At 40.6% G+C, this 27,606-nt stretch overlaps 2 protein-coding genes across 52 annotated transcripts in view; both read left to right on the top strand.

The window, feature by feature from the left end:
- Positions 1–21,646, top strand: part of PNPLA8 (patatin like phospholipase domain containing 8) — an 82,183-nt gene extending 60,537 nt beyond the window's left edge. For 3 of the 5 annotated variants that reach the window (XM_032276292.1, XM_032276294.1, XM_032276295.1), the window contains exon 10: positions 7,194–8,247. In XM_032276292.1, the coding sequence (XP_032132183.1) occupies positions 7,194–7,468 (275 nt within the window). In that variant the 3' untranslated portion in view covers positions 7,469–8,247. Of the gene's footprint in view, positions 1–7,193; positions 8,248–21,058 lie in introns of those variants that run through there. The other 2 variants (XM_032276293.1, XM_032276296.1) reach the window with 2 other exon arrangements.
- A 1,510-nt stretch (positions 21,647–23,156) lies between these two features.
- Positions 23,157–27,606, top strand: part of NRCAM (neuronal cell adhesion molecule) — a 315,121-nt gene continuing 310,671 nt past the window's right edge. For 44 of the 47 annotated variants that reach the window (XR_004268326.1, XR_004268330.1, XR_004268327.1 and 41 more), the window contains exon 1: positions 23,421–23,620. The gene's annotated coding sequence lies outside the window, so the exon portion shown is untranslated. Of the gene's footprint in view, positions 23,175–23,420; positions 23,621–27,606 lie in introns of those variants that run through there. The other 3 variants (XM_032276244.1, XM_032276254.1, XM_032276246.1) reach the window with 2 other exon arrangements.

Below are 27,606 nucleotides of genomic sequence, written 5' to 3' on the forward strand. Positions count from 1 at the left end.
CACAACATACCAGAATCTCCGGGACACATTTAAAGCAGTGCCTAGAGGGAAATTTATTGCAATAAATGCCCACATGAGAAGCGAGGAAAGATCTAAAATTGATACTCTATCGTCAAAATTGAAAGAGCTAGAGGAGCAAGATCAGAAACACTCAAAAGCTAGCTGAAGACAAGAAATAACTAAGATCAGAGCAGAACTGAAGGAGATCGAGATGCAAAAAACCCTTCAAAAAATCAATAAATCCAGGAGCTGGTTTTTTGAAAAGATCAACAAAATAGACTGCTATCCAGGTTAATAAAAAAGAAAAGAGAGAAGAATCAAATAGATGCAATAAAAAACAATAAAGGGGATATCACCACTGATTCAAGAGAAATACAAACTACAATCAGAGATTACTACAAACAACTCTGCACATAAACCAGTAAACCTGGAAGAAATGGATAAATTCATGGACACTTGTACCTGCCCAAGCCTAAACCAGGAAGAAGTTGTAACCCTGAATAGACCAATAACAAAGGCCAAAGTTGAGGCAGCAATTAATAGCCTACCAACCAAAAAAAGTCCAGGTCCAGATGGGTTCACAGCCAAATTCTACCAGACATACAAAGAGGAGCTGGTACCATTCTTCTGAAATTATTCCAAACAATACAAAAAGAGGGAATCCTTCCTAAATCATTTTATGAGACCAACATCATCCTGATACCAAAACCCAGCAGAGACTCAACAAGAAAAGAAAACTTCAGGTCAATATCCATGATGAACATAGATGCAAAAACTTTCAATAAAATACTGGCAAACGGATTGCAACAGCTCATCAAAAAGCTGATTATCCATCACGATCAAGTAGGCTTTATTCCAGGGATGCAAGACTGGTTCAACATACGCAAGTCTGTAAACGTAATTCACCACATAAACAGAACTAAAGACAAAAACCACATGATAATCTCAATAGATACAGAGAAGGCCTTCGACAAAATTCAACAACCCTTAATGCTAAAAACTCTCAATAAACTAGGTATCAAAGGAACATATCTCAAAACAATAAAAACTATTTACTACAAACTACAGCCAATATCATACTGAATTGGCAAAAACTGGAAGCATTCCCTTTGAAATCTGGCACTAGACAAGGATGCCCTCTTTCACCACTCCTGTTCTATATAGTATTGGAAGTTCTAGCCAGAGCAATTAGGCAAGAAATAAAAATAAAGGGTATTCAATTAGGAAAAGAGGAAGTCAAATTGTCTCTATTTGCAGATGACATGATTGTATATTTAGAAGACCCTATCATCTCAGCCATATAAGCAACTTCAGCAAAATCTCAGGTTACAAAATCAATGTGCAGAAATCACAGGCATTTCTACACACCAGTAACAGACTAACAGAGAGCCAAATCATGAGGAAACTCCCATTCACAATTGCTACAAAGAGAATAAAATATCTATGAATATAACTAACAAAGGATGTAAAGGACCTCTTCAAGGAGAACTACAAACAACTGCCCAAGGAAATAAGAGAGGACACAAACAGATGGAGAAACATTCCATGCTCATGGTTAGAAAGAGTCAATATCATGAAAATGCCATACTGCCCAAAGTAATTTATAGATTCAACGCTATCCACATCAAGCTACCCATGACCTTCTTCACAGAACTGGAAAAAAACCACCTTAAACTTCATATGGAACCAAAAGAGCGCCCACATAGCCAAGACAATCCTAAGCAAAAAGAACAAAGCCGGAGGCATCATGCTACCTGGTTTCAAACTATACTACAAGGTTACAGTAATCAAAGCAGCATGATACTAGTACCAAAACAGAGATATAGACCAATGGAATAGAACAGAGGTCTTGGAGGCAACACCACACATCTACAACCATCTGATCTTTGACAAACTTCACAAAAACAAGCAATGGGGAAAGGATTCCCTGTTTAATAAATGGTGTTGGGAAAACTGGCTAGCAGTGTGCCGAAAGCAGAAACTGGACCCCTTACTGACCCCTTACACTAAAATTAACTCCAGATGGGTTAAAGACAAACATAAGACCTAACACCATAAAAACCTTAGAAGAAAACCTAGGCAAAACCATTCAGGACATAGGCATAGGCAAGGACTTCTTGACTAAAACACCAAAAGCATTGGCAACAAAAGCCAAAATAGACAAATGGGACCTAATTAAACTCCAGAGTTTCTGTAGAGCAAAAGAAACAATCATTAGAGTAAACTGGCAACCAACAGAATGGGAAAAAATTTTTGCTATCTACCCATCTGACAAAGGACTAATATCCAGAATCTACGAAGAAGTCAAACAGATTTACAAGAAAAAAACAAACCCATCCAAAAGTGGGTGAAGGATATGAACAGACAATTTTCAAAGAAGCCATATATGAGGCCAACAAACATATGAAAAGATGCTCCTCATCTAGAGAAATGCAAATCAAAACCACATTGAGATACCACCTCACACCAGTTAGAATGGCAGTCATTAAAAAATCTGGAGACAACAGATGCTGGAGAGGATGTGGAGAAAAAGGAATGCTTTTACACTGTTGGTGGGAGTGTAAACTAGTTCAACCATTGTGGAAGACAGTGTGGTGTTTCCTCAATGACCTAGAAATAGAAATTCCATTTGACCGAGCAATCCCATTACTGGATATATACCCAAAGGATTATAAATCATTCTGTTACAAAGACACATGCACACTTATGTTCATATTGGCACTGTTTACAATAGCAAAGACCTGGAACCAACCCAAATGCCCATTGACAATAAACTGGACAAGGAAAATGTGGCACATATACACCATGGAATACTATGCAGCCATAAAAATGATTAGTTTTTGTGCTTTGTAGAGACATGGATGAATCTGGAAAACATAATTCTCAGCAAACTGACACAAGAACAGAAAATCAAACACTGCATGTTCTTCCTCATAGGTGGGTGTTGAACAGTGAGAACACATAGACACAGGGTGGAGAGCATCACACACTGGGGTCTGTTGGGCAGGGGGGCAAATGAGGAACAGCAGGGGGTGGGATAACGTGGAGAAATGCCAGATGTAGGTGATGGGGGGATGGAGGCAGCAAACCAAATTGCCATGTGTGTACCTGTGCTACAATCCTGCATGATGTGCACATGTACCCCAGAACTTAAAGTACAATTAAAAAAAAATGAGATGGATGATGGAATTAGCACACAAGGACATTGCAATCACTGCTATAAGTATACTCCATATGTTCAGTACGATAGAGGAAGACATGAGCATGATGAGGATAGAAATGGAAAATATAAAAAGGACCCAAATCAAACTACTAGAGGTGAAAAATATAGTATCTAAAACAATGACAAAATACATGGATATAATAGCAGCAATTCTACATAATCATTTGCAGAAAACAGAATACTTCCCAGTTTATTCTGTAAAACCAGCATTATCCTGATATCAAAACCAGACAAAAACATCTTTAAAACAAACAAACAAACCCCAGAAACTACCAGCCAGTATTTCTCATTAATATACATGCAGCCATTCACAAGATACACTAGTAAACCAAATTCAATAATTTATATATAAGAGAGTACAATATGACCAAGTATTGTTCGTCCTACAAATACAGGGTTGGTTTAACATACAAAAAACCAATGTAATTCACCATGTAAACAGACTAAAAGGAAGAATATATAATCATCTCATTAGATGCAGAAATGATATCTGATAAAAATCAGGATCCATTTATGATTAAAATTTTCAGCAAGTTAGAAACAGATGGGAACTTCCTCAAAGTTGATAAGGGCACCCTCACAAAAAACTGGCAGTAGCATCATATTTAATGGTGAAAGAATGAAAGCTTTCCACCTGATATCAGGAGCGGATTAAGATGTGTGCTCTTACCACTTTGAGTAAACATTGATGGAGGTCCTCTGCAGTGCAGTAAGGCAATAAACGGAAATGAAGGGCATATAGATTAGAAAGGCAAAAGTAAAACTTTATAGACACCATAGTTGTCTATGTTGAAAATCATAAGGAATCTATGAAAAAGCTACTAGAACTAATAAGTCAGTTTAGTTTAGCTAGGTTGAAGAATACAGGGTCAATAAGCAACAATCAGTTGTATTTCTGCGTACTAGCAATTAATTGGAAATAAAGTATATATATATGAATAGATACAGTAGATCATAAGTATTAAATAGGGAGCTATGTGCAAGATCTGAACAGTGAAAACTACAAAACATTACTGAGAGAAATTAAAGACCTAAGTAAATCAATAGATTTACTGGGCTCATGAATTGGAAATCTCAGTATTGTTAAGATGTTATTGTGTTAACATCACAAATTGATCTGTAGATTCAATACAATTCCTGTCAAAATCCAAGCAGGCTTTTGGAGGATAGAGATTAACAAGCTGATTGTAAAATGTATATGGATATGCAAAGGACCTAGAATAGTGGTTTCCAACCTTTTTGGCCCCAAGGACTAGTTTCCTGGAAGACAGTTTTTCTTTGGATGGGGGTTGAGGGGACAGGAGGGGAGGGATGGTTTCAGGACAATTCAAGCACATTACATTTATTGTGTACTTTATTTCTATTATTTTTTCATTGTAATATATAATAAAATAATTATACAACTCACCACAATGTAGACTCAGAAGTCCTGAGCTTGTTTTCCTGCAAATAGACAGTCCAATCTAAGAGTGATGGAAGACTAGATTATCACGTCTGGGGGTGATGGAAGATAGTGACAGATCATCAGGTGTTAGATTCACATAAGGAGCGTGCAACCTAGATCCCTTGCATGCTCAGTTCACCGTAGGGTTTGTGCTCTTAGGAGAATCTAATGCTGTAGATGATTGATAGGAGGCGGAGCTCTGGCCGGAATGTAAATACAGATGAAGCTTTGTTAGCTGGCCCTGCTCCTCACCCCCTGCTGTGCAGCCCAGGGATTGCAGACCCCTGACCTAGAATATTTGACACAATTTTGGAAAAAAAAAAAAAAAAAAAACAAAGTTGGAGGATTTACATCTGCTGACTCAAAGACTGTAAAACTACATTAAGCAAACAACTGGGGTGTTTGAATAAAGATAGACATATAAATCAATGATATGTAATAGTGAACCCAGGAATTGATTTATACATGTAAACTCAAAAGACTTTTTACAAAGGTGCTAAGGTAACTCAGTGGGAATGGGTAATCTTTTCAACAAATGGTCCAGGACAATTAAATACCTGTATCCACAGCACTGACCTTGACCCTTTGCACCATATACAAAAGTAACTTGCAGTGCATCACAGTCAACTGTTCATGGCTAGCATGCAGAAATACGATTTTTTCTTTTTTTTTTTTTTTTTTTTTACTGCAACCTTGCTCAACTCACTTATTCTGGTAGCTTTTTATAGCTTTCTTAAAATTGTCAACATAGGCAACCAGGTTGTCTATATAGTTTTACTTCTTCCTTTTTAATCTACATGCCCTTCATTTCCTTTTAATGCCTTACTGAACTGAAAAGGATGCTCCAGTATAATGCTTGCTGGAAGTTTTGAGACTAGACATCTTACTCTGTTTCTGATCTTAGATGGAAACCTGAATCTAAGAGCTGAAACTATAAAACTTATAGAAGAATATGCTGGAGAAAATCTTAACGACCTTGGGTGGGTAAAGATTTTTTAGGTAGGACATAGAAGCAATGAACCAAAAAAGAGATAAATCAGACTTTGAATTATAAATTCTACTCTTTAGAAGATACTTTTTATAAAATGAAAAGGCAAGCCATACACTAAGAGAAAATATCTGACTCCATTATAAGGCCTAAACATATCAGATTCAAAATATATAGAGATTCTCATATAACATGTATGTATACATGTGTATATATAAAAATATATAGGCTGGGCATGGTGGCTCACAGCTGTAATCCTAGCACTTTGGGAGGATCAGTTGAGCTCAGAAGTTCAAGACCAGCCTGGTCAATATAGGGAGATTCCATCTCTACAGAAAAACAAAAAAACTATCTGGGCATGGTGGCACACACCTGTATTCCCAGCCACTTGGGAGGCTGAGGCAGGAGGATTGCTTGAGTCCAGGAGATACACACATACACACATATGACAGCGATTCAGTGAAAAAATGGGCAAAACATTTGAACAGACACTTCATTGAAGAAGATATACAAATGACTAATAAGTACATGAAAACCTTCTTTCTCATTAGGGAGATAAACCACAAGATACCACTATACACCCTCTATAATGCAAAACTTAAGACTTGACACAGTAACTATGAGCAAAGGTGTCAAGCAGTGAGAACTCTAATATAGTGGTTGAAATACGGAATGGTACTGCCAGTTTGGAACACAATGTGGTGGCATTTTTTTTAGAAAAATAAACATATCCTTTATCATATGAACCTATTCCTAGGTTTTTACCCAAGGGAAATGCAATCATACATTCACATGAAGACCTATGTGTAGATGTTTATAATAGAGTTATTTCCAGTAGCTAAAAACTGAAGAGAGCTAGACCAGAACTGCGGAGAACAAATTGTGTTGCATCTATACAATGGAACACCATTTAGCAATAAAAAGAAAGGAACTATATGCTACAACATGGATGAATCACAAAAGCATTTTGCTACATAAAAGAAGGTAGATGCTTGTGATTCTGTTTGTATGAAATTCTAGAAAAGGGAAAGTGGGGACCAACTATAAAAAAGGTTTAAGGAACTTTTTACTGTGATGGAAATGGCTATGTCATGATTATTGTTGTGGTTACACAAGTGTATACATTTGTCAAAACTTGTCAAACTATACAGTTAAAATTAGTGAATTGCACTGGATATAAATGATATGTCAATGAAGATTATCCCAAAAAATTTAAAACAATAAAAAAAGTAAGGTTGGAAAGGGCGTTTCAGGAGTGGTGAAACAGTATGACCAAAAGCACAGAGAGAATAGAACAACTATACTAATTTCACAGAATAATATAAAGTATTTTGGAAGATAAATTTTATCTTGTTGTTTTACCCGTTATTATGGAATACTTATTTCTTCTGTTAGTTTGAATAATGAAATAAGTGAATCTTTGTAATGTGCCTAAAAAGAAGATAATTTTTAATAAAGATAAATTAGCAGTTCATTGCAGAATAACTCACTCTATCCCCTCTTTTCTTATCTTCCTATCTTTTTTTTTGTTTTAACAGAAGTCCATATAATGCTTGATGGCCTGTTACCTCCTGACACCTATTTTAGATTCAATCCTGTAATGTGTGAAAACATACCTCTAGATGAAAGTCGAAATGAAAAGCTGGATCAGCTGCAGTTGGAAGGGTTGAAATACATTGAAAGAAATGAACAAAAAATGAAAAAAGTTGCAAAAATATTAAGTCAGGAAAAAACAACTCTGCAGAAAATTAATGATTGGATAAAATTAAAAACGGACATGTATGAAGGCCTTCCATTCTTTTCAAAATTGTGATCAGTATACGCATATGTTGTGGTAAATCAAGGCCTGTTCAGAAGACCCACCAACTTCAATAAGGAATTGTGGGGTCCAACTTGTGTTAACTTTAAACTACTTGTGAATTCTGGAGAATCCTGAAAAAGATGGTGCTTTGACTAGCTTGCACAGCAGAGAGAATATTCTTGATTACAGAATTCATCGTGGGAATTAGGCTTTTAAGATGTTAATAATTCACTAAGCTTTAGTAATCTTACTGTGCTAGTTGGTTTTAGTAAATTTTGGTGTTATATTGTTTGATGTTTGAAAATTTATTAATATATGTGCCGAACAAGAAACTGAAAGCTATATTGTACTTTGTATTTTTACTTTAGTCCTCATTATCATGTTAAATTTATGTGATCATTGATTTTATTTCATATGGAAAAGCTAATTTCTTCTTAAATTTACATTACCTGATATTCTCACTAGCTACGTTCTGCAATCCACACTGCCTTTATTGTAATAGCACCTAAATAGATGAAGAAAAATGGAATTTTCTCCATTAAAATATTTTACATTTGAATATAAAAGAACCAGATACAGTTTTCTATTCAAATGTGTTTAACATTGGTTAAAAAGGTTAGGTGAAGGTCCAGTCAACCACTTTTTCCCCCTGAAATTTCAAGATAATGCTGTATTAATTTTTCTAGATCTAACACTAGCTTATCCTTCCCTGTTATAAAATCATTTGAACTTACTGAGAAAGTATTCCTATCATTAACGAAAATAAACTTTTTAAGTAATCTGTTGTTAAAGGCTAATGTCATTTTAAAATTAATTATTGTTCATAATGTAGCTTCCCTTTAGCCTTTGAATATACCTGGCAACAGTATGCTTAAAAATAAGTTAGGGCCGGACACAGTGGCTTACACCTGTAATCCCACTTTGGGATTGTGTATAGATACAACATTGTATAGATACAATCCCACTTTGGCAGGCCAAGGCAGGAGAATGACCTGACATCAGGAGTCCAAGACCAGCCTGGTTAACATGGTGAAACCCTGTCTCTAGTAAAAATACAAACATTAGCCAGGCATGGTGGCACACGCCTACAGTCCCACCTGCTCGGGAGGCTAAGGCAGGAGAATGGCTTGAACCTGGGAGACGGAGGTTGCAGTGAGCCGCGATAGCACCAATGCACTCGAGGCTGGGTGACAAAGCCAGATTCCGTCTCAAAAAAAAAGAAAAGTTATGCTTGTTTTACCTTATTAACTCCTTTGAACTGTCTGGATTTCACAGAAGTTGATAACATGCACTTACATGGATCATTGTTTATGCCAAACAAATTCATCTTTGTTGTATCTATTTGCCATGTAAATCCTTACATGGAATGTTTAGATTTCTCAAAAAAGTGAAACAAAGGTAAGTGCCCTTTGTTTTAGACTATAAACTAAAGCTAGACTCTGTTGCCCAGATAGTCATATTGCTTCTTTACAATGTCGATTCACAGAGGCTGTGAGATGTGGTTCAAAAAGTAGAGTTGAGAGTCTCTATGCTAATCCTGGCTTTGCTGCAAGAGTCCTTCTGTTTGTGACCTTGAGGAAGGCAAATGTCTGTGGGCTTTGCACACCTCATTTGTAAAATGAGGAAAACTAGCTGTAAAATTTTCTAACATCGGAGTTACAAAATCTTTAGACACATTATAAATAAATAAGAAACTACCAATGATCTCTAACGATACAATAAAATAGTCCTTTCGACCACAAATATTACATAATAATATGCAACTAAGGACAACTTGTTAATGTAAGAAAAATACAAAGAATTGGAAATCAGAATGTTTCTAGGAATTCTTTGTAATAAAGCAAATTTCAAGCACAATAAAGTAATATTTATGCGTATTTACATATTTGCACCTCATCATAAGGTCACACTAGTCCTAAACTGATGCAGTTCATCTGTTTTAACTATGAAGTTAACTAGGTCCCCTCTTTGTGCTTGGCTTGTACTTTCTTAAATAGTACATTACACAAGTGAACTCTGGCCATGGCTTCATTCTTAAACCACGTAGCATGGCACCTACATATATGTCATGTTGCTGCCCCTATTTCTTTAGCTCTTTTCACTTAAACAAAAGGCAAACCCAGTTGTGTGGTGCACCAGTTTTCAGCCGTTCTTGTCCTCATTTGTATTTGAAACTGGTTACCTGAAGAACTGTAATTCACCTGAGATAACCCTCATTTTATAACAAGGCCAGTGCTTGCTTTATCCAAAGGAACCCAAAAAGTAAATTCTGCAAATATACAAGACAGCAATAGGAAGAGATGTGAAAATGAACTTTCAGGCTTAGACAGGTAAAATATTTGCCCTTTTCAAAAAGGCAAAGAGGATGAATAGTCCATTTTATAAATGTAATAAATTCCTCAACTCATATTTTTAAAATATAGAACAAAAATTGTTTTAATGCTCAGGTTCTCCTGAGTGCGTCAGAAGTCTTATTTCTATAGTAAATGGGGTACTGGCAATATTTCAGTTCCATTCTTGTTGCAGATACTATTCTTTATTAAAAATAGTACTTCACAGCCAGGCACGGTGGCTCACACCTATAATCCCAGCACTTTGGGAGGCTCATGCAGGCATATTACTTGAGGTCAGGAGTTCGAGACCAGCCTGGCCAACACGGTGAAAATTTGTCTCTACTAAAAATACAAAAATTAGGTAGGCTAGGCATGGTGGCTCATGCCTCTAATCCCAGCACTTTGGGAGGCCAAGGCAGGTGGATCACCTCAGGTCAGGAGTTTGAGACTAGCCTGACCAACATGATGAAACCCTATCTCTACTAAAAATACAAAAAATTAGCTGGGCATGCTGGCAGGTGCCTGTAATTCTAGCTACTCGGATACTGAGGCAGGAGAATCACTTGAACCTGGGAGGCAGAGGTTGCAGTGAGCCGAGATCACGCCATTGCACTCCATTTTGTTGCCTGGACAACTAAGTGAAACTGTCTAAAACCAAAAAATAGCTGGCATGGTAGCTCCTGTAATCCTAACTACTGGGGAGGCTGAGGCAGGAGAATTGCTTGAACCTGGGAGGCGGAGGTTGCAGTGATCAGAGAGCACTACTGCACTCCAGCCTGGGTGACAGCGTGAGACACCATCTCAAAAAAGAGTACTTCAGATAGAGTTGTCCCTCGAGGCATTTGGGCTGGATGGGATTTCCCCTAAGAGGGTGGAGAGAACTGAGCCTGAGTTATAATTACACTGTGCACTACTTCTCCTACACCAAATTTTTATCCCAGAGAAAGTTGATGTCAAAGGAATCTTTTGAGGGAGAAGGAAGTCACAAAAGTATGCAGTCTGAGGGCGTAAAGGGGAATCTCGCATCTTTGTTTTGGTGAAGGGAGGGAGGGGCTCCCTTTGAGCTTTTTTCCCCCCCATGAACTAGTAACAGCTGAGCTGCTGATTACTGGGGTAGCTAGGACCCCTGAAGTTTGAAACTCAGAATTGTACATAACCCGCTTTGCCCTAGAAATGGTCCTAGTCACACTTTTGAATATTTTACAAGTGTCGGTGCCAGTCGTGTGACTAGAACATAGCTATCATTTAAGTGCTTACTGAGTACCAGGAACAGGGCTCAGCAGGTTACACTGAGTTGTCACAATAAGCCTACAAGGTGAATAGCAGTATTGTCCCTTTGTTAGAAAAGGTTGCCCAAGGTAATTACAGCTAGAGGGCGATAGAGCTAGCACCAGTTCATTGTTTTCGCCACAACTCTTCCTGTCTCTCTCCTGGAATGTTGTGAAGTGACTTTAAATCTAGTTTACTAAACTGAATCTGTGAAATCTGGGGTTTAATCAGTGAAGAAATGTACTTGTCTCAGTAAATGTCATCTCAGTCTTCATAACTTCAGAGGATTTTAAAAAAATAAAATTATTACAACATCAAAAAACTCCTCTTTATCTCTTCGTTTGTTAACACAGTAGTCTTACCCATCTCCTGGAAGGTTTGTGAAACTGGGAGTGGGGAAAGAGGAAATTGTCTGGGGGAATTACCAGCATTTGGTACTCCAGGAGACAGATAATAGATGTTATGGATGCATCAGGTGTGGGACAGCCCCTCATAATGAAGAACTCTTCCACCCAAAATACCAAGATTTCTCCCTTCCAGAAATTCTGAGCTGCTCATCCACAAAATGCAAGTAATGAATTCTTCCACAAGAAATTGAAGGTATATTTTGCCCAGTTAGGGTGCATAAACCATTTGTAAAATTCCATTCTAGTTCAATTCCAACTGGAATTACTTTTGCATTCATTTCTCCTCCTCCTTTTTTTTGCCAAGTTTAAATACAATCAAACTGTTCACTTAATCTTACTTTTTTGGAGCAAATCTATGGCAATTACTCTTCCATGACTAGGAAATAGGAAGGAGGGGATCACATTAAAAAAACAGTTTGTTCTGTTCCTGGCAGGAGCTATCTACCATCCAAAAAAGATTCATAGAGTACAGATGTCCCTGGGCTAAACTGTTGGCTGTGTTGGTCCAAGGGTTAGATAAATGTCTCTCTCAGAAGTCACACTGATTGCTTTGTTTATTATAACCTTTAGTCAGCTGATGCAAGTGGATTGAAATTCATTACACTTCACAGATATGCTTTATTAGCTTGGATAATTAGTTTGATAAAAATAAACTATTGACTGTAATGTTGACTTCTCTTCATGGTAAAAATCTTTAACATTCTTAATATAGATTCATTCCTTGCCTCTGAACATTCATTCCTTGCCTCTAAATTGTGAGGTGGTATTTTAAGGACTTGAGTCTGATTGAATAGGAACAGGTTATATGGTCCAAAATGGTTGAATGTTCCATTCAATAGCTGTAGCTAACATTTATTGCCATTTAATCTTCACAACAACCTTATGAGGTAGGTACCATCATTATTCCTATTTTGTGTAGTTGCACTGAGATGACAGCAAGAAAAGTCATATTTCTTGACTGCTTTCTCAGTATCAATGGGAATTCATAAACCATATCATTAACATGTCTATATAGCAATCTTTCCAAAACTATCTAGAATTACAAATGCTTCAACATCCTTTCAGCTACTGTATTCTAATCTACATCACATTTAAATATTTGATGAGTATTATTTAGGCAATTTTCAAAGATAAAACCAGAACAAATATACCCATCTAACAGAATAATAAAATAGTTAACAATTGCTACTTGGTAGTGTTTTTTTTTTTTTAACTTTTAGGTGTAGGGGTACATTTGAAGGCTTTGTTACATAGCTAAAATCGTGTCACATGGGTTTGTTGTACAGATTATTTCATCACCCAGGTATTAATCCCAGTACCAAATAATTATCTTTTCTCCTTCCTCCCACCCTCCCCCATCAAGTAGACCCCAAGTGTCTGTCGTTTCCTTCTTTGTGTTCATAAGTTCTCATCATTTAGCTCCCACTTATAAGTGATAACATGATTCTAGGTTTTCTGTTCCTGCATTAGTTTGCTAACAGTAATAGCCTTCAGCTCCATCCATATTCCCACAAAGAAATGATCTCATTCTTTTTTGTGGCTGCATAGTATTCCACGGTGTATATATACCACATTTTTCTTTATCCAATCTGTCATTGGTGGGCATTTGGGTTGATTCCACGTCTTTGCTACTGTGAATAGGGTAGCACTCTTTCTTATGGCATACACTACTACTGGCTGTGTTTGCAAAAGATAAAGTGATTAACAACAATCCAAAATTCTGTCCAATTATCTGAGAAGAAAAGAAGGCTATATCATCTTATATTGCATTGTATGCCCAACATACATTGGTCCAGAAAAGTATTTAATGTAGTGTTTTAATTAAATTGGCTATCAAAGTAATTTTAAAAGAACATGAATGCAATTAAAAGCCTATATCTTGACCAAGCAGCAGAATACTAAAAAGGAAAAAAAAAAAAAAAAACACCACCAAATATTCTATGTCAAATAGATGTGTCAGTTATGAGTCATTTAAAATTGCATTTCATTTCTATTTCTTAATCATTGAAACCACAGTCTGGTAAATCACAAGTGCTGTTATTTTGCTAGTTTTGAATGAACAGATTTAGTATCAGGATACAGTTAATCCATACACATCTAAACATGCACTGAAGCTCCCATTTCCTATGTTGAATTATGTGAAAAAAATGCCCAAAGCTGACACTCAAAAACTGTAGAAGTGATGAAACTTTATGTTCGTATATAATGCAAATATCTGTTTTTTATATACATAGAGTATTAAAAGAATATACATACTTCAGAGGTTTTGGTGAGGTTTAGATAGTATAGAATTTTGATATATGCTTTTACCATTTTTTGAGCATGGGAAAGTAGCTATGTCCTAATCTGGTATATGTCTGCAGTAGTCCCCAGGAAAATCATGCCACATGGGGTTCGTCACAAGCATAATCAAGCTCAAGTGAGAATAAGAGCTCAACTCCAACCCTCTTCTGAGTGATTTTCACAACCAAAGAGATACTTTAAAGAACAAAAAAAGTATCTTATATGCAGCAGAACGTTCAGCCTAGCAATACTTTCAATATTAAAAACCTGTGCCTAAAACTATTACATTTGATTCTTTATGAAGTTTAAGAGCAAAAGGAGAGAAAGTCCTCACTGGGCAGTAAAAAATTGAAATTGCATAGTTTTCTTTGTTTTTAGCTAATTATGTTATGCATTCTCAACTCGCCATATGCTGCTTAGAAATACCTCACAGCTTGTAGCTTGCTGCTATTATAGACACATTATAAGTCCTTAATACTTTTCTTAAGTTGGGCTTAACTGAATCATCTGCCTTACACAATTATAGGGAGATGGGAGAAATGAAAATGCTTTAAAATGTACTTTTTGAAAGAATTTCAAGATATGAAAATGGGGCTTTTCCCTTGTACTGGGAAGGAGAATCACAACTGGGACCATTTTCTTCAGTGTGAGCTGGGAGACTATCTACACAATAGAAATTGTATATTTCCTATCACCTGATGCCTAAGGTAAACTTCATTCATACTGTTCGCAGCTCTTGTATCTTGACAAGGACTCAGTACGGCCCTTCTGGGCACAGAATAAAAGGTTTCTTTTGTTTGAAAGTGAGCTTTGAAAAATATTTTTGACCAACATCTTCTAATTCTATAGCAGATGCGTTTGTTATACAGATTATTTCATCACCCAGGTATTAAGCCCAGTACCCAATAACTATCTTTTCTGTTCCTCTCCCTCCTTCTACCCTCCACCTTCCCAGTGTCTGTTGTTTCTGTCTTTGTGTTCATAAGTTCTCATCATTTAGCTCCCACTTATAAGTGATAACATGTGGTATTTGATTTTCTGTTCCTGCATTAGTTTGCTAAGGATAATAGCCTCCAGGTCCATCCATGTTTTGGCAAAAGACATTATCTCATTCCTTTTTATGGCTGCATAGTATTCCTTCTAATTTGGAATCTTCATTTTGTCAGATTGAATCTTTTCATTGGGCTACCTTGTTGAATAGATAAAGGAACACCTGCTTTTAGTGAATTCATGGTCAAGGGAGCTCTGTACCTTTAGTGGACAATAACTATAGTAATACATTTCTATATAGCACTTATTTATTGTTGTGTATGGCGTTACTTTCAAAAGCATCTTCAAATATGCTTCCTCATTTACTCTAACAACTACACTGTGGATTTGGCAAAGCCAGCATTGTTATCCCACAAGTAACTTCTGAAAAATTTGGCATTGAAAAATTGAAAGGTTTGTATGAGTTTACCCTGTTACATTTGATGACTTGGGTCATAGGGTTCCCAGTCCAGGATTCTTTCCACTGCTTTTCAAATAATAGTTGAGGATGGTGGGATTGAATGCAATTAATAGATTTTGATCATGGTGGTGGTTTGTATTCCTTCTCCGTGGTATCATATAAGAGGTGTATTTCTGTAAGATTTATTATACTTTTAGATTTCTGAAATGGAAATATCACATAAATGACATCTGTTAAGTGCCCGTTTGTATCATTAAACTGACTTTGTGAGATTTCAGTACAGTATATCAAAGAATTTGTCCTCTAAAGTGTCTATGAAGAGCTTGTTGACAGGAAAATACAACAATACAGTGAGTGATATCCTGTACATTTTAGAAGTACACAAATTGTCTTTGTTCATGTTGCTGTGACAGAATACCACAGTCTGGGTAATTTATAAGGAAAGGAAATGTCTTATTGTTCTGAAAGCTGGGAAGTCCAAGGTCCAGGAGCTTGCATCTGGCAAGGGCCTTCTGGCTGCATCATCTCATGGTGGAAGACAGGACAAGAAAGCATGAGAAAGACAGCCAAACTCACTTTTATAACAAACTTACTCTTTCAATAACTACATTCACTTATGAGGACAGAGCCCTCATGACCTAGATACCCCTTATTAGCATCCCTCCCCCATTGCATTGGGAATTATTTTCAGCACATGAAGTCTGGGGAACCATTCAAACCATAGCACAAAGGGCACAAAATGGGTTTCATTGTTGTCCAGTTTTTATCTAGTTTTTCTAAAGTCCCTCGTCAGAGCCCATGAGAAGTAACAAGTTTTGTGTTAAATATTTAAAACATATATTTTCTGTCTTACCTTGACAAATATATCATCATAAAGACCTAGAAGTTCAAGTTAGAATTTAGAATTTTTAGACTCTTCAGAATTCTGTGCTAAAATGCAGTGACATGGAAACAGCCAGCCCATGGCCCACCCAACTTAGTCATGAACCTTCAAAGGCTTCAAGCAAACCCACAAACAAGTTACATCAACATCCTGCAAACCATCCCCACACCCTTGCATCAGCTGTCTATGAGGTTTCCAGTTGTGTATACCAGCAGAGCAGCCCACTGTCTGGAATGTGGGGAAGGGGCTTTTGCAAGTCCCCATGGAATTCTTGGATCCTAGGTACCCAGATATGTTCTAGAAGGGGATGGTAGCATAACCTCTAGGAGGGTCAGAACAGGGCTTTCTTAAAGCACAGGGTCCCAGGTAGACAAGGCTTTCTAAAATACTGAATTTGCTTGTATCTTATGGATTTCTGACATTTAAAAATATTGGCATAACTTGTATCCATTAGGATGGCTACTCTCCTAAACAAAACAAAACAAAGCAAAAAAAAAAAAAAAAAATCATAAGTGTTGACGAGGATGTGGAGAATTTGGAACCCTTGTGCACAGTTGGTGTACAATGTAAAATGGTGCAGCCACTATGGAAAACAAGATGGTGGTTCCTTAACAAATGTAAAATACCATAACCATATGATCTAGCAATCTCACCTTGGGTATATATCCCCAAAAACTGAACACAGGATTTCAGATAGATATTCATACCCCCATGTTCAAAGCAGCATTATTCATAAGAGTCAAAAGGTGAAAGCCATTAAGTGTCCATCAACGGATGAATCGATTAACAAAATGTGATATTATTAAATTCAGACACATGCTACGACATGGATGAACCTTGAGGACATTATGCTAAGTGAAATAAACTAGTCACAAAAAGACAAATACTGTATGATTCCACTTATATGAGCTACCTAGAGCAGTCAAATCCATAGAGAAAGTAGATTGATAGTTACTAGAGCCCAGAGGAAGAGGGGTATGTGGAGTCTGTTGTTTAGTAGCTACAGAGTTTCAGTTTCACAAGATAAAAAGTCTGGAGATGAAAGGTAATGATGGTTGCATAACAATGTGAGTGTACTCAACACTACTAAACTGTACATTTAAAAATGGTTAAGTTGGAAGATTTTATGTTATGTGTATTTTACCACAATTTCAAAAATATATTGAAAAAACTTTAAAAACTTAAAATTTATTAGTTTATTATAATAAACTAATAATTTTATAATTTGTTATAAAATTAATAATAAATTATAATCGTTTGTAATTTATTAATAATCAATTTATTAATTGGCTTAAACTTAATTTAAATTAATGCTTAAAATAAAACTTAAACAGGAGTACAATGTCAGTCTGTATTAATCTAAGATCCTTTTCCTGTTTTAAAATGCAATAAAACAGCCAACTAAGAAAGCTTCTGATTAAACCATTCATTTATACTCAAGTATTATTTCTTTTTTTTTAGTAGAGACAGGGTTTCACCATGTTAGCCAGGATGGTCTCGAACTCCTGACCTCAGGTGATCCGCCCGCCTAGGCCTCCCAAAGTGCTGGGATTACAGACGTGAGCCACTGCACGCAGCCACTTAAGAGTATTATTTCTGAAGCCACTTCCTTTCTTCCCTCCACAGTGAATTCATCTTCATTGCACCTGTTGTCAGTTCCCTGCTTAAGCCAGAAATGAAGAGTGCATATCAAGAGTGTTTCTCAGTATCTCTGTTTTCCAGAGCTGTAATTCCCTGCCCTTGATGACCTCATCTGCAATGGCTGATTGCACACTGACCTTGTCTAGTCTTAAATCCATGTAGCAGAACCCTTGTACATTCTTGTAGACAGAAACTGTAGGAACAGATGGAGAAGTTGGCTACAGGAACATAGTTATTATCACTGAAAATGTTCCTCCTCTTTCCAACTTGGTTCCCCAAGCATGGGGGTGGGTTGAGCCAAGCAGAAGATCTTAGTGACTCATAAGCTCCCAGAGAAGAAATCCACATATAGCAGCCACTAAGGTCACGTTTTCCTCCTATTGCTTGAGCATTGCATCTTTTCAATAGGTGTAGGGATGCTGTGTTGCTAAGCATCAGGCAAGGAATGGGCTTCAAATTTCTGGTTTCTGTTTGACACATGCCCAAATGGCACCAGAGTGGCAAATAGAATTCTGTGGTGGTGTGGCAGATGGTGATGAGAAGCATGGGAGAGCAACTGGTGTTTTGCATCTGTGGAAACTTTCCATCGCTTATTGGTCAGCTGATATATGAAGCTGCACAACCTAACACTTATATGTTATAAATTCATAACCACATATCCTATTATCCATAGTGGGTAATAATCACCCACTGTGAGGCTACAAGAGGTATGGGCCAGCTGAGACTGTGGCTGGCATCCAAGAGGAAAAAGGACCAGCTCTGGGTAGGGCACAGAGAATGGTCAACCCAGGCCTAGCTATAGGAGCTCAGTGTGACTCTGGGGTATGGAGCTAAGAGCTGCTGAGGTTAACTTCGGTCAAGTCATACCGATGTCTTATCTGTCCTAGAATTGCTTCTTTATCCAGCGCCATATCTGCTTTTGAGTTCATTCATACAGCTGTGGCAAGATTCAGATGCTTTTGGGCTGATGGACTGAGAGCCTCAGTTCCTCACATGCTGTCGGCCACGGGATCTCTTCCGTTCTTTGCCATGAGAGCCTTTCCTTTCCATGTGGCAGCTTACAACATGGCAGCGGTCTTCCCTCCAAGCAAGCAAGCAAAAGAGCAAGACAGCAAGACAGAAACCAGAGCGATTTGAAACCCAATATAAGAAGTGACATCCCACTACATTTGCCATATTCTGATAGTTAGAATGGAGTCACTAGGTCTAGTATCAACGGAAGGAGATTACACACAAGGAAGAATACCAAAAGGAGAATGTCACTGTGAACCAGTTTAGAAAGTTTCCCATTATAACAACTATGCTTTCTGACAATATTGGGGTATAATACCCTTTCAAATAGAAGGGCTTTAAAAATTACTGTATTTGCCACATGCCTATCAGAAATTTAATGCATGTTGCCCAGCCATAGCCTATTATATTAAGATAATGATTACACTTGTATAAGCTCATCTTCTAGCAAACCTGTTATACTACTGTAGGATTTTTTATTTTATTTTATTGTTATTATTTTTTAGTGCTCCAATCATTCTAACTAGAATTCAGCCAGCTTTTATCTATCTGAGTTTTACTAGAGGAGCCAAAAAATCTCCTGGTTACCACCAGAATCATAAAATGACACAGCTGAAAAAGAATTTCTGTGTTCACTGAGCCCAACTCTTCCATTTTACAGCAAGGCAGCAGGCTCATTACTAACATTGCTGGGTCCATGCTGGGTTTTGCTGAATTCAACATTAGGTTTTAGGATAGGACCAGTGGTACTGTCACCCCTGGGAGCCCTGCAGCATGGATGTGGATTAAGAAAATTGAGATGGAAAATAAGGCAAGGTGTTAAAAAAAATGTGGAAGAGGAAAAGAGGGGAGGGAGAACTCAGAAAAAGAGACAGGACTGCAGAAGTAGCCTAAAAGAGAAAGGCTAAAACGTATTCACTGCTGGTACCACTAGGGCGCTCCATGACTTTCTAATGTAGCTGTTTTAACAGTGACATTCTGATGTGTCCATCAAAATAAGGAAACTTTTGGTGTGTTGTCATTGATAGGCAGCATGGCACAATGATTGGTTAAGACTTAACTTTGGAGTCTTAATGTGGAGCTTAATCCTATCTCTGCAGATAGCTGTGAGACTCTGCAAGTTACCTGACTTTTCTTGCCTTATTTTCTAAATGGGGAATGATAACAGTGCCTACTGAATGGGATTTTTGTCAGAATAAATGAATTAATAAACGAAAAGTGTTTACAACAGTACTGAGCACATGGAAAATTCTATTATTATGAGGGCGCAGACCTTGTTCCCCAGTCCTCAGCTGAGTGTGAAGATGGAATGAGGCTTGGTAATAGGGAGAGGATAAGGCTTAGGGATGGGAACGGGATAGCAGGGTAAGAAGGTCAGTTGGGCGTACCACCAGCCAAGTGCAGCCAAATCACACTGCCTCATGCATCACCGAGCAAACCAAACACACTGCATTAGAAAGTCTATTTGCCCATGCTGCCATCCTTCTAATCGTAAAGCGTTTTTCTATCCCCACCTCCAAACTACCTTCATTTCAGCTCCTCTTGCTGCCTCAGTTTGTTCTTCCTGTTGCTCATTCCCCCAGGAGACGAATCCCCAGCAATGTAAGGCTACCGTGCAGCTGAAGTAATAAGCTGGAAATTAGAACTATATACTAATTTTATATTATTGCAATTATTATGTAGTATCAAAATTACTTATTTTTCGTTTTTGTTTGTTTGTTTTTTGAGACGGAGTCGCACTCTGTATCCCAGGCTGGAGTGCAATGGTGTGATCCTGGCTCACTGCAACTTCTGCCTCCTGGGTTCAAGTGATGATTCTCCTGCCTCAGCCTCCCCAATAACTAGGATTACAGGCACGCACCACCATGCCCAGCTAATTTTTATATTTTTAGTGGAGATGGGTTTCACCATGTTGGCCAGGCTGGTTTTGAACTCTGACCTCAGGTGATCTGCCCTACTCAGCCTTCCAAAGTGCCGAGATTACAGGCATGAGCTACCATGCCTGGCCCCAAGTTATTTAATTTTATTTTTTGTTTTGTAGTATCACTATGGTTCCTGTCTTCTCCAGAGTTTTTTTCTTTTCTGGCTTTGTATTTTTATTCAAGCATGTATTTATATGACAGACATCTCATCAAACAATTACTGTTTAAACTAGAATTTGCTAAGCACCTATTATGTCCTAGATACTGTCCAGTGCTTTCTTACATAACTGTGTGTATTAAGTATTGTTATTCTACCTGTAAAGATAAGGGAAACTATACCTAGAGAAATCATCACTTGCATGAAAAAAAAAATTAGATTCTATTTATGTCCTTATTCTTTCAGCAACCCCCAATATCCTAAGTAGTCTCCCAGGCATCAGGACTAACGTGGACTTCACTTGGACCAAATATCGTCTGCTTCATCCTGGCTTCATGAACCACGACTAGACTCTGAAGAGAAAGAATAATTCTAAGCAGAAGTTCAAGGAACTGTTTAAGGAGAGTCTTTATGAGACTGTAACACAGACAGACACAAGCAATGCTGCCTCAGTGCCCAAGGGACAAATTACTAGCCAGAACCCAGGCAAGAACTGAAGAGAGTAGGATGTCATTTTCCCACTTCACAGGTTTGCCCTGTGGGATTCATCGGAAATAATGTGGACCCGAAATCAATATTTCACAGTGGCCGGGGTGAAAGGGCAACCTTGGAAAACCAGAGTAGAAGGTAGAAGGACATGAGAAGGACAGGCAGGACGACCCCAGGATTGTCACAATTACTGCAGCGGGGAAGGAACAGAGGGGCCCCAAGTCCTTTATACAGGGGAAAATGATGGAGTAGTGAGAGTTTCTTATGGTTATCTGTGGCTTCATTTGCATTAACGAGAAATACGGTTACACAAAAGTAAATAAGACAAATTGTCCCCAAAGAAGTAAAAATTTGTGGAGTCAGACAGGTAAACAGATCATTAAAAGGTGACCAGCGCTACTATAATAAAACAGGGACTCAGAAAAGAATTTACAGAGGCGGTAACAACCTAATAAGGCTCTGAAGGATGAACGAGTTTGCCAAATGAAAAAGAGATGGACGAATATGCTAGCTAGGAGGAATCTCACATGCAGAGGTTTAGAGTTACGGAAAATGGAGAGATAAGTTAGGAGCAGATCGTAACGAGGCACACCAGGAGATCTGGAATTTACTTTGTAGGCAATAGAGAACCAGCCCACCAGCCCAGACTTTCAACTACGGGGATCATGGAATCTTTTTTTAGGGGGAAGATATTTTAGAGAAAAATTTGGACAATTAGTTGAGAGGTGCAAGGTACCCACCTGCATGGCAACTGGGGAAGAACCAGAGTCAGAAGAGCCACTGAAGGGACTGAGGAAACAACATGTGCAATGACCCAGCAGCCAAAGATAATAGTACTGGTTCAGGAACTGAGGGAGGCTCTGTGAGGCCAGATTACATGTGGCTGGAGAAGGAGGAGGAGAGGGTGGCAGTAGGAGAAGGAAAAGAAGGCTAGTCACTTGCATTTGGATGCTGTGAGCTGAGGGGGCAAGTTCAAATTGAAGTTAGAGCATGGGGGTTGTCAGGACCTTGAAGTATGAACCTGTTTCTTTTTCATTCTTGCATCTTACCCTAGCACCTTGGAGGCTGGGGGTGGAGGAGGTGGTGGGGTGGGCTGGGGTGGTGAGGAGCTCAGAAAATGCTTTCCAGAATTAGAAAACTGAAGGAAGCAAGGCCCCGCTCAGCCCACCAAGAGATGGAGCCTGCTGTAAATGGTCAAGTCGGATGACACCCAGCAGACAAGTAATTTGGTGTGCAGACCAGAGTAGATTACGGAGGACCTTACCAGTCACGCTAAGGATCTTGGACACCATCCAGGATAGAGTGGAGAGTGGGCTCCAGAACCTGAACAATGTAGCATGCAGTGGGTTTGCTCAAACACTACACAGTTAGAAAATCTTAATTCTCGATTTACATTGCCAAAACAAAACAAAACAAAACAAAAAAACTCCATCATACGACCACATCTGGAAATAAGCAAATCCTAACTAACCCTATTCGCTGGGACCCGAAGATCTAATTTCTACCGCGGATAGATAGCATCTCCCTTATGCCGAAGGCTCTTTTTCTGGGGAATGTTTGGAAAGAACGGTTGCGAAAACAAAACAAAATAAAAAACCAAAAAACACCCAACCTCAATCACCCCGACTGGTGAATTTCGAAGAAAGTAAATGCTTTTAAAAAAAGAAAAATCTAGAAGACCATGGACCTCCCAGAGAAACCTAAACCCATGAGAGTGGCATTTCAAAACTACCCATTTTCTACAACATCTTTTGTAGCTAAACCCCAGCCACCCTAGTCTCGGCACGCTCCCGGCCCCCGTCCCCGCACCCCCGCCCCCACCGCCACACGCGCTTGCAGGCTGAGGAAGGTTGGCGGCGGCGCGGCCGCTCAGGTGAGGGGCCACCCAGTCCCTCGGGACGCCGGCGGCCGGAGCCCATTCACTGCCTTCTCAGCAGCAGGGCGGGAGGGGATGGGCAGGGAGGGGAAGAGGCGGGGAGCCTGGGAGGAGTACGGGGGAGGGACGGGAGGACGCGAAGGAGAGCCGGGAGGGGCAGGAGCACCGCGCGGGGAGGGGCGCTGAGAGAGCGGAGAGGGCGAGAGCGGAGAGGGCGGGAGCGGCGGGGGCGCGCGCCGGCGCGGGGCCAGCCTCGCTTTGCCAGGGTCGCTGGCGGACGCGCGCCGCAGTCCGAGCCTCAGACGCGCGGGCGCGGGGGACAGCGAAGGGGCCGCCTGGCTGGAGCAGCCAGAGGGGACAGCTTCGTCGAGAACCGAGGACCTCAGCGGTCCAGGGTCCTGGGCGGTCGCGCCAGAGCAGAGCGGTGGGCGCAGTGCGAGAACGTGAGTAGCTCCCAGCGCGTCTGGCGGCGACACTGGGTCCTGCTCGGGGGTGACGGCCGGAGCCAGGGAGGACGCGCGAGGCTGCTGCGTTGTCACTGGGACACCGGCGCGGGGTTCAGCCGAGCGCTCACCGGGCTGGCAGCGCTGCGGGAGGGGCGAAGCGGATCTCCAACTCCCTTCTCCCCTACAGGCCCCCGACACTGCCGCGGGCGCCTAGAGGGAGCAAAGGGACCCGCGCCCGGGTGAGGGCACAGCTGAAATCCAGCAGCGCCGGCACCCACCAGCCACTCCGGTCTGTGGCCAACTTCTGCTCCGCGCCCGCACCCCACGCTTTCTGGGAAGCCCTGTCCGGAGCTTTTGCTTGTGGGCAGTTGGGCATTGAGAGCCTGAGGGCCCGGCGCGGCGTATTCCCGGGCATGGACACAGAGGCGCGGGGCACGCCACATGCCGGCGGGGCGAGGAGCGCGGGGGCCGGGCCGGGAGCGCACCGGCGTCTGCCTGTTCCGGCCCCCGCGGACACATCTGGGCGTGGGCTTTGTTCGGAAGCGGCTACACCTGCGCCGACCGCCGAGTTCAGGGGGCGAGGCCGACTTCGCTTCTCTACTCTCGCTGCCTGGACAGGGCTCGGGGAATCGAGGAGAAACGGGAGAGACACGGAGAACAGAGGGGTGGGGGCGCTTTCGGGGGCTTTGTCGGCCTCACAGGTGCTGGTCCGGGGCGTCCCCGTGCCCCGCCCTGCCTCCGAGGGCTGGGACATGACGGGGCTGGCGCGCTGGGCTCGGGCTGCCTGGAAAGATCCCCTTCTCTACCCAGGCTCTTTGCGGTGGGATCTGGCATCCGCTCCGCCCGGGATGCAGTGTTGAGCCAGGAGTGATTACTCGCCCTGGAGCATCCATCTCGCAGCGAGCGCCATCTGCGCCGTGCGCCGCCCCCGGCCCCTCCACACTGCGCGGGTGGGCGCCGCCGCATCCTGGTCCTCGGCTCTTGGCCAGCTCAGCCACTCCCGGCCCGCATCTGCCAGAGTGCGGAGGGGGAAGGGGTGTCGCGGTAGGGTGAGCCAGGGAGTCGTCATTCTCCCAGAGCTGTGTCCTCAGGTCAGCAAGCGCTGCTGGAGGGCTCCCCGAGCTCGGGGGCTGGCGAACAGGCGGCTGCCTTCCTCCGGATCGCCTCCCCTCCCGCCCGGCTCCCGGCCCGCAGCCACCTCTTCGTCCCTGTACGCTGGAGGGCGGCCCCTACGCCGCGGGCACCGAGGGAGGGCGCTAAGAGTTGGCGTTTCTTTCGCACCCCGCCTCTCTCCTGCCCTTTTCTTCGCACCAGGGTCTCCAGTCCTTGGCTACCGCCGGCCCAGAACTGTCCTGAGAGGGAAACGTTCCTTTCCTCTCGTAGTCCCAGATGGTTAACGCTCAGAAGTGCGGGTCTAAGAGATTGAGCTTTTCCTTGCCCCAGGCTTTTGCAAGGGGAAATGGGACCAAGTGTAATGGGGCAGGGGGCATTGGTTCTGCACCAGAAGTTCCCCCTGGGGTGGTCCTGGAAAGGAACACAGTAACCGCTAAATACAAACCTAGGAGGCTGGGCTGCTTTATGGAACTGCATTATGCTAACCATGCCCTGCTGTTAAAATAATGTAATAATGGCAGTACTTGCAGAAGTACTGAAATGGAATTAGGCAACTGATACTTTCTACTTTAATGGTAATGATAGCCAACCGGTTTTGAAAGCTTTAGATTTATTGGGCGTTTCACATGTTACGTGTATCACCTCATTTAATTCTCACAACCGCATTTTAAAAATTAGGAAATTAAGGCTTAGAGAAGTCAAATAACTTTCCCAAAGCCACACAGCTAGGAAGTAGGGGAGTGGGATTGCTTTTGTCCTTGTGCTTTACAATCCAAGACTGAGAATGTGGGCTTTTGGCAGCTTATCAATTCAGGGGAAACCTAAACTGCTGCGTGTTCAAAACCAGGGAGATACATTACAAGCTCATCTAATTCTGAGCTCTGCAGAACTCACAGTAGCAGGCATTATTGTAATTCAGAGAATTGTATTGTGGAAAAGCCTTTTATTTCCATGTAACTCCTTTACATATTCCTTTATTCCTGTTAACTTTTAAATATGTAGCTGTTAACACACAATCAAACCCATTATAGTCACTGGACTGTTCTTAGTAACCAAGGCCCTGCCATCTGTGATTACATAGATGTTTCTGGCATATCATAAAGTTTAATAAAACTTTTATTTTTAAAGAAAAGTTCCCCAGCCCCGAATGTTCTTTGTACACTGTTTTGACTACAAATGAGTTACTCCTCAAATTAGATGTTGAGTTTGAATAGGACCCTAGTATTCAATCTTAGGAAAACATTTCTATTCCCTAAATATATAGAAGCTTATGGGGGCATTTATGAAGCTACTTCATGTTAACTAGTGGAAAGGGAGAATTTGAACCAAAGTGAAATCAGCTATTTCTGAACTAGCTTTTAGAATTATAATTAACTGATCAATTGGAAAAATTGATTTATTATGCATTCATAATCCTACTGACTGATAGTCTTATTTCAACCTTTTTATCTTATTACAGGAAAGTTGCTAAACATTTCACATAATCCAGGAATTTTAGAGCTATTAGAGGACTCAGGCAACATTGTATCTAACTAATGAGTTTCAAAACGACTACAGTAGGACTCAGACTTGTAATGCAGGGCAGTGATGAGGTCTTTGGACTGAAGGCCATTGCCCTTACACACATCATTTTTGTTAATGCTACAGTGACAGTGAACGGAAATCAAAACGTCTTTGGAAATGATACTTCCTGTGAGGCCAATACAACAATGATGGCAATAATCGCTAAGTATAAGTGCTTCAGAAGTGTGAGGGGGCCCTGAGAACGTATACACCTGGGCTGTAGAAAATTTCAAGAAACATTTCAAATAATGCTTTCATGCAGGTGTAATTTTTCTTGTGTAACAGTTTGAATATAAATTGATCTACAGATTTATATTGTGTATGTACAAAGAAGCTATCGAATGGAACTCCACAGGAAGCTCTTCTGGTAAAAAGGTTTCATTCATTCATTCATTCATTCCTTAATAAATATTTACTGAGAGCATGGCTTACTGCACTAGGCAGTGGGGATACAGCGGTGAGCAAAACAGAATTTCTGTTCTTGGAAAGATTAATTCTATCATCTAGCCACATACTCTACACACAGATTTTTTTTTTCACATATCACAAATGCACGGCTGATGAACTTGCACAAACTGGACACACTTACTTAACTAGCACTCAGATCAAGAAACAGTATAATGAACGTCTGACAAAGCCCCCTTGTGGCCCCTCCCAGTCATTACTCACCCCAAAGAGTAACCACTGAGGGACTGAGGCTTTTACCTTACAGTCTCACCATAAATCAGCAGCTATTGGAATCTCATCTTCATTTTCAAAGAGCACCTACCATCTGGGAAGCTCGGTAACCCATAGCAAATGTAACTGGAATGTACAGCTTCTAACATGTTCTCTAGGAAGTTTTGTGCATTTGAATCAAAAGAATGCTTTAGGTCAGTCTTCAACTGTTGCGATGATTGGTGAAAGTGATTTGAAAATTATTGAAAATTACTAAATACATTTAGATGTTCTTCTCCCTTAAAATGTTATGCTTCCCTGCCTGAAGGAGCCCTTTCAGGAACCTTCCTGGCAGGTGAGGACAGAGTAGAGACCTAGATGCTAAGGGCAAAAATCCAGTGACTTATTTTATGTAAACATTTGACTGAGGCCGGGTACAGTGTCTTATGCCTGTAGTCCCAGCACTTTGGTAGGCCAAGGCAGGGGGATCATGAGGTCAAGAGACTGAGACCATCCTGGCCAACATGGTGAAACCCCATCTCTTCTAAAAATACAAAGATTAGCTGGGCGTGGTGGTACGTGCCTGTAGTCCCAGCTATTCAGGAGGCTGAGGCAGGAGAATTGCTTCAACCCAGGAGGCCGACGTTGCA

Source organism: Sapajus apella, unplaced genomic scaffold, assembly GCF_009761245.1.
Source record: "Sapajus apella isolate SASKATOON/1434 unplaced genomic scaffold, GSC_monkey_1.0 scaffold7, whole genome shotgun sequence".
Taxonomy (NCBI): Eukaryota; Metazoa; Chordata; class Mammalia; order Primates; family Cebidae; genus Sapajus; species Sapajus apella.